The 7,959-nt window shown below is 36.6% G+C and overlaps 1 protein-coding gene across 1 annotated transcript; it reads right to left on the reverse strand.

Moving 5' to 3' along the window:
• Positions 1 to 977: 977 nt before the first annotated feature.
• On the reverse strand, positions 978 to 5,264 carry LOC133793342 (probable serine/threonine-protein kinase PBL21). Its single transcript, XM_062230788.1, has 6 exons — positions 4,876 to 5,264; positions 4,675 to 4,784; positions 3,707 to 4,529; positions 2,638 to 2,871; positions 2,348 to 2,497; positions 978 to 2,060 (listed from the first exon to the last, which is right to left on the reverse strand). The coding sequence occupies exons 1-6, from the start codon at positions 5,116 to 5,118 to the stop codon at positions 1,917 to 1,919; spliced, it is 1,704 nt and encodes a 567-aa protein (XP_062086772.1). The 5' UTR covers positions 5,119 to 5,264; the 3' UTR covers positions 978 to 1,916.
• Between the last annotated feature and the right edge of the window lie 2,695 nt (positions 5,265 to 7,959).

Raw genomic sequence — 7,959 nt, forward strand, 5'->3', positions numbered from 1 at the left:
CTTGCGGCAAGGTCGATGGATCTGGCACTCCCTTGCAGGTCGAATGGGGGATTCAAAAAATTTTGTGCCTGGGTTTCGTGCATATGATCTGCGCTTAGGTCTAAGATTTTTTTTAGGAGAGCCAGAAGATCGATCTGTGTATGCTCTTGAGTTTGGGTTTATGAGCTGTGCTAGATAGGTTGTTAATGGAGTGAAAGGGAAGAGGTTTATGAATCAGTTTATGTAGAATTTTTAACATTGTGATTCTTGGATACTAATTCAATTTGAGTTTTGGTTTCCTGAATCTGTGTTCTTAGCTTTGTGCTATAATCTTGGTGTTACAGGGAGAAGAAACGTTCTTTGGGTTATATTTCTTTTTTGTTTAACTTAATTTACAAAAACGTAATTGAGAAAAGACATAAATAATTATGATTTGCTTTAATTATTTTTATTTTTACATTTAATTTATTATATTTTTTTACAAAATTTAATCTAGTTTTAGTTTTTGATATTTTATATTATTTTAATATTTATAATGTTTTTAAAAGATATTTTTCTAAATTAAAATTTTTAAAATATTATGAATTGGATATTACGTGTGCACCCAGTCAGTTTTAACTGAGTTGTTAGTGTGGTACCAACGCATATCAACAAAATTTATTTGACATTGGTACTTTTCCTACCAAAAGAAATATTGGGTATTAATCTACGAATTTTTAGAAAGAATGAATATTTTTGTCGTGTCCCTTATATAAAAAAATTTGGTTCTTGAGCTTGACTCAAGTTTCTATGTGACATGGCAGAGCAAAGAAGCTTGGCATTATTAGATATAAAAACACGTGTACATTTTTCCACAGTATCACTGAAAACTAAAAAAAAATTGTTTTCTATTTTCATTTCCAAATCACAATTTTGAAAACTCAAAACAAAAAACAATGGCAAACAGCCTCAGTGTCTATCCAATCGGATGTTGTTCCTGTCAAAGAGTTTTCAATGAAATTGGGGGTTGTTTGGAGGAATTGAACCAACATTCTAAAGCATTTCATGTCATGTTGAAGGCTAAACAAGCTCAGCTCAGAGTTTAAGGACATGAAATACTCACTTGGAAATACATATGAGATGACAATCAATATAATAGAAAAGCCAACTCCATTCAGTAGGCAATTCACCTGTAAACCTCTCTATTTTTCTGTTTCTTTTTCGTTTTTTTTTTGGCAGTAATCGAAGCTAACCAATTTAATATTTTAGATTTCACAGAAGTAAAAGCTGCATGCTGTGGAGATGGGAATCTAAATGGAGAATCCTTTTGTAGTCCAGATGCTAAGCTTTGTCAGAATCGGCAGGAATATCGGTTCTGGGATTTGTTTCCCCCAACAGAACTGCTTCTCAACTAGCTGCTTGGTGGTCCCCTGAGCTTTGTATCTCCTATTAACTTTGCTCAATTGGCTGAGGTTTAGAAGCCAAAGCAAGACCTTTTGCCTTATTGAAAGAATCAATTACTTCCCATTTAGTAAACTAATTTATATAGTAGTGAATAGTGAAGATCTCATTGTGATTATGTTAATAAGAAAAACAGACATAAAACCTGATTTCTCAGTCAAAGTTCTAGTTGGAATTCTAAATATATATAATTTGATCAATTATTCCAATTTAAGATAACAAAAACACTTGGGATTGTATTGAAACTAAGTGTAGTTTCAGGAGTTTAGTTGAGTCTAGATTCCATGTACATAATGGTAAGATACAGTTAAAGATTTCATCTTTGTTAGGAGATTACTAAATGATCCTTTCGGCTAACTCCAATACCATTCCAGTGGAAAAGGAATTAGTTTCAGACCATTTTTCTTATATTTGGTTAATGGTCTAACGTTTCAGTTAGTACTTTTTTTTTTCGTCAAATTATTTCTATATATGACTAAAATGTTAGCATAACATGTCTAATCATCTTCTGTATCACTAGTAACCGAGTCGTCCCGTTTCCAAAGGTCTATTTCACACTTGGAACTAATGCCATTCAGAAACTCATCTCTTTCCCTCTGCATACTTATCCAGTACTCTGGCTCCTCGAATAACCTTAGTATCTGCCCAAATAGAATGATAATGAGTTCCATGTTAGAAGAGTTTAACAAATTCACAAAAAGACGAAAAATAAAATAAATACATTGCTTCTCCAAGGAGCAAAGGGAGTAAAAATGATGATTAAGCTGCACATGACAAAAAATTCGACCAAAAATGTATGATCCTAGTCTTACTCTTACATTAATTTTCAGCAATTTTACTAAGTTGATAATTGAAAAGTGGAGAGAAGTGTGGGACAGTGATGAATTGAATCTGAAATATTCAAGAATATTATAACAGTCAAGCTTACTGTTTTCATAGTAGGCCTTCTAGAGGATGAATGCATAAGGCAAAGGCGTGCTGCAACCACCATTAGTTTCATTTCTTCCTTGTTGTAGTCATCATATAAATAAGGATCAATTAGACGATCACAAAGGCCGTAGCTGAGTAAGGACCTTGCCTGCAAGTTCATGGGCGCATACATACACTCGTAAGGATTGAAACAAGTTCATGGGGGCATACATACACTCCTAAGGGTTGAAACTATGTATTGAATAATATCAGACAGAGATATTTCAAACGAAACAAAGTCAATTGTACCCAAAGGACTAAGCTTTCATGAGTTGCCCTGTCTGTTTTAATAGCCTCTTTGCCAGTGATGAGTTCAAGGAGCACAACTCCATATGAGTACACATCTATTTTTTCGTCAACCTTGCCATACATCATGTACTCCGGGGCCAAGTATCCAAAGGTTCCAACCACAGAGATTGGCTTTGTATTTGATGAAGTTTGATGAGAATGACGAAGTGTTATTGCTGATCCGAAATCTGAGAGCTAAGAAAACCAAGTAGCAAAATGTTTTCAAGTTGTCGAAGCTTTACCTCAGATTATTTTTTATAATACTTAAAAACCTATGTAAAACATCATCATAATATTACAATGTATAATGAACCAAATGAGTGACAAGTGTTAATGAAACTACTCGCCATAAGTCAGATAAGGTTTGCTAAAATCAAAAGAATATCCTACTTTGTGCCTTCTGTTTTCGACCATAGGTTACTACAATAAAGTAAGACTCCTAGAAAGAAGCATATTAAATTGAAGTTAATAACATTCAGGAAGCTTGACACAAATATTAGGACCAGTTTAACACAATTCTTCTGAAAGTATCTTATAAGGATCCATAGAAATAGAGAAAGTGACCAAGTCTATGTTTGGTAGGAGAAAGGTAAGATAGGAAAGGGAGGTAAATTACTTCAGAACTGAAAGAGAAGAAAACTCAATTCCTCTGCTTTCTTTGATAGGGGGGAAGAAAAGTGGAAGGAAAAGAGAGATTTTATTTATAGAATAATCCCTCTACCACTCAAGGGGACATTTTTTTATTTAAAATCATTCCAATTATAGATAGACTGAAATTTTGTTAAAAAAGAGAATCCTTCTAAAACAACTATCCTACTCAAATATCTCAAATAATATCCCAATTTTTTCATTCATTCCACTACTCTCACGCTCTTAAAAGCACTATATATTTTGGCAGATATGAATAACAAAAAAAAAAGTAATATATCACTAGTTGCCATGATCACTACTGAAATCTTATTATCTGTCTGACCTCAGAATATAACATACATAGACAAACACCAATTTATATATCACAAAAAACACTTACTTGAGGCTGAAAATCATCAGTGAGGAGGATATTAGAAGACTTAACATCTCTATGAATGATGGGAGGATCACAAGAATGATGAAGATAGGTAAGAGCCTTAGCTACACCAACTGCGACACTCATCCTCTGGCTCCAATCCATCATTCTCAAATTCTGTTTCAAGCTTCCTCTCAAGAGTTGGTACACAAGGGCCTGCAACTCTCCACAATCACAGTATCCAATTATCTCAACTACGTTCTCATGCTTCAATCTCGACAACAAATCAATCTCTCGGAGAAGATCCTCAGCTGCCCATGTTGTTGTTTTGAGGACTTTGACTGCAGCAGTTTGACCATCTTCAAAAATGGCTTTGTAAACTCTGCTTTGACCACCTTCTCCAATCAACATTATGGGGTTGAAGTTGTTGGTTGCCCAACGGAGATCGGTCAATGAGAAATGCTTGCTGCAACCTTCTCCCTCGAGAATGGAAAGTCTCTGAAAAAGCTTCTGAGCCATTAAGTTGGGAACTGGTGCCGGTTTCTTGACATCACTATTGCATAGAGCTCCAGCTAGTCTTTTGCTTTGTTGTAACAAAAAGGGTGTCGTTGTGGAGGGAGATGGGGCCGTCAAGGACTTCTGTAAGCGGCGATCAGAGACCATTGAGGACTGAGTTCTACCCGTGTGGCTAGGTGATGACAAGGATTGGCGGAGCTGTACCCTTCGAGAGCCTTGTTGGGATGTTCCAGGCCTCTGGAGTAGGATTCTTCCAACATTGTTGATTACCAAAAGAGTACATGTTGGTGGCAATGCTTTCAGGCAATAATTTAGAGCTGAAACATTAGGCCTGTAAGACAAGTATGAAATAATAGCTTCAGAAGATCACAATGTGAAAAACACGAACTTTTTTTATTCCATAAAAATCTTTGCAGGATCAACATTTATAAAATAATTGAGAAAGAAAGATTAGGAATAAGAACTAGTTTTGTTACCCTGAAATGCTGGATCCAAGGACAAGAATTGTGGCGTAAGTGAGCCTTACTTGGTGGGTTAATACAGAAATGTATGAATCGCCTATGCAAACCTTGACTTGGAAATCAACCTGCCTTGATACGCCAGTGATTAGACCTCAAAAACAGATTTTTATTATTATTATTTTTTCTCACTGATCAGAAGGATTGAAAGCTACGTACCTGCTTGGTCTTGCATAGATCTTCATGTATGTGGAAAGTGTTTGGATCAAAAGAATCATCTGAGTTCTGAACATGAATGGCCAAAACACTATCCTCCGGTTTAACTACCACAGTTAGTAACCGAAGTAATATCTCTCTACTGTAATTATCAGACTTCAAACCAATGATGATACTCCTCTTCTCGTTGTCTGTCTTGGATCTGAATGACAACCTTTGGAGGTTAATCCTTGAAAGTCCCACCATTCTCAATAAAATGGTTAATCTTAGTGTGCATAAACCATCTCATTGCACCACTGATGAATGTCTTGCTGATAGCTCTGAGGGTTGGATTCTATCTGCTCCCCTGACTTTTGAGACCTAACTTCTATGTTGTTATGTGATTTGACATATTTGCGCACCATTGTTGAGCTAACCCAAGAAGAAATTGGGTTAGAGCATTTATTGGCAGTTGGTAGGAAATAATGGCATAGTTAAGGACAGTTAATACAAAAACCGGTAAACATAAACTTGCCATATAACAGGAGTGGTCTGGTAACAGTTTTCCACACTTCGTGTACTTTTCCCTTTATCTAAGTACTGCTTTACGAATTTTCTTTTTCTGGCAAGTAAAAACGTCTTCTTACGTTGACTTATGTACTTCAGCGGCTACGAGCAGTAATGTAACAAATCCACAAATCATTATTCAATAGTATATTTTCCTTGCCCTTTACACAAGGGGATTTGTAAGACTCAAAATGAAGTAAAAAACTTAATAGCTGATGATATTCCCTTGTATTACCAACTTTCATTCTATTTGTATTATAAGCTTAGTTAGTGTTATACCTTTTTTTTTTGGCGTCATGGTATTTAAAAGAATATCAATTATAAAAGGATGACGAACAGAGTTAATTGCATTCATGTTCTCACAAAGCACAAATTAAACTAACAAACGCTAACAAAAGGGACTTGGTCGCCTAGAGACATTTTTAGACATTCTTTAACCTCTATTCGCACAAGAGAGGTTCTTCTACCTCTGTTCGTACAAGAGAGATTCTTCTACCTCTGTTTGCACAAGGCAAGTTCTTTCACCTCTGTTTGCACAAGGCAAGCCATCACATGCTAACAAGAAGATTCTGGTCGCCCAGCAGCACACTTTTGTTCCTATTCATTTATAGTTGCCTGAGGAATGCTAACAGAGATGCCTGATCGCGACCTAATCGCTAACCTTTGATAAGTTCATGTCGGTTCGTTCTTGATAGGCTATGACGCTAACAGAATTTGCAAAGGAGTACAATGTTGCTATTTATCAAAATACAACTATATTTTTGTTATTATAATGTTGTAATGTATTATTTATGGATCAAGCCCAATATCTTAGGCCCATGATTTAAATGCAACCCTAAACTCTCCATTATAAATAAGAGGAGATGAGATAGAAATATGGGATACAATTTATAATGTCAAAACTCCATTCTTGTATAAATAGTCATTATATAATATAAAAGCAAAGGAAGACTGTAGAACAACCGGCAACGTAAGTTCGCCGGAAACTATAGTTTTTCAAGCTTAAATATCAATAAAAGTGACTAAGTGGATGTATATCATCTTTTTTTGTTCGAACCACTATAAAATATGATGTTATTTATTTATCATATCTTTATCATTTAATCCATGCTCTTATGTTCTCAAGTTAACAAAAAACGGTGTCAACAATTAACATTAACAAATTGTTGTATCCTAAAATTAGCATGAGTTCAATTACTCAGCTCGGATACAGCTGGAAAATGAATGTGAGGAAAAATAGCCAAGTAGGATATCTGGTTAACAATGATGTGACCAGCTCGAGACTCAATCCAGTTCGTACACAATCTACAGGTTATTATCAGACCGCCTCTCAGGATAACAATCGAGTTCGAGACCTATAATGGCCAGATCCTAATTTGGGTGCTTTGAGCTTAATACGAGCTAAGGTTCAGATAATCTTTGAGCACGAGCTCGAGTGAGATATTCAGCTCGTGGAAACCTGGACAAAACGCATATTGAAGGATCCCAAGAGATTCGGAGGCTCCTTATACGTTCATTAATGCCTAGGTTGTATTGCATATCTACCATTTATTATCCGAGATGGCAGGAGTATATTTTATTATGTTATCAAATCATATCCCAATGTAAATGAGAATAATCTGTATCAAATGTATACATTATTTATTCACGTGGTTACCCAAACTTGTCCAGGAAATTCCCCTATAAATATCAAGAATAATGGACAGGGAAAAGGACGGTCTTTTTGTATTACTGAAACTCTACATAAATTGTGAGAGAAAAGCAATAATACTGTCTTGTGGACTAGGTGGATTTTAACCACTAAACCACGTAAAAGTTGTGTGCGTACGAGTGGATTCTTCTTATTTCGTTACAGTTTATAATTTAGCACTAATCTCCCTATTTGGTTTCTTAATCTACTGTTGGCGAAAAACCATGTCAACAGTTTGGTGCTTTCGTTGAGAGGAAATTAGTGCTTCACAAGTTTCACTCGACATTCATCATGTTGTTCACTCGATCGATGCATAACAATGAGATGGAACAGACCGGTGGGTAGGAGGCCCATCATACCGTTATTCCCACTGAAAGGGGCCCAGATGTTCAACAACGTCCTGGGAAACAACCAATGGGTCAGGATGACGCTGGGAGTTCAGCGACACTCCCACCAAATTCTAATCCAGGATATTTGACTGCTGTCGAGATGGAAAACGACCAATTAAGGAGCCATCTCACTAGGTCAAACAGGCAGATCGAGGAAGTCTTGGCTCGGCTACCCCCCTTGCGACCGACATTATTGTCGAAAAGAGGCAAAGTGGGTCTCTTAAGTCCCACATGAATAACCGGTCCAAACCTAGTCATTCTGTCAGGATCGCCACTCTAAGCTCTGTACCTTCAGAGCGAAATCACTGAAGTGCTCAGTCCAATGGTCATCACCGGGGTTATCATCAGCATGTCAGTTGGTCGGTCAGGACTGCGACCCCTAACTCTGTACCTTCTTCACAGGTTCCCAGGAATGCCCACATCAACCCACTGGGGGGGAGGGGGCTGGGACAAATTCACGGA

The sequence above is a fragment of the Humulus lupulus genome, chromosome 1 (assembly GCF_963169125.1).
Source record: "Humulus lupulus chromosome 1, drHumLupu1.1, whole genome shotgun sequence".
In the NCBI taxonomy this organism is placed as follows: Eukaryota; Viridiplantae; Streptophyta; class Magnoliopsida; order Rosales; family Cannabaceae; genus Humulus; species Humulus lupulus.

What these genes read in the sequence shown, in the direction of transcription:
- LOC133793342 (XM_062230788.1), bottom strand. Translation starts at nt 5,118, where the DNA reads ATGGTGGGACTTTCAAGGATTAACCTCCAAAGGTTGTCATTCAGATCC. An exon ending in ATCTATGCAAGACCAAGCAG is followed by an intron (nt 4,785 to 4,875) that starts GTACGTAGCTTT and finishes GTATCAAGGCAG; the next exon opens with GTTGATTTCCAAGTCAAGGT. An exon ending in CTGATGATTTTCAGCCTCAA is followed by an intron (nt 2,872 to 3,706) that starts GTAAGTGTTTTT and finishes TGGTTTTCTTAG; the next exon opens with CTCTCAGATTTCGGATCAGC.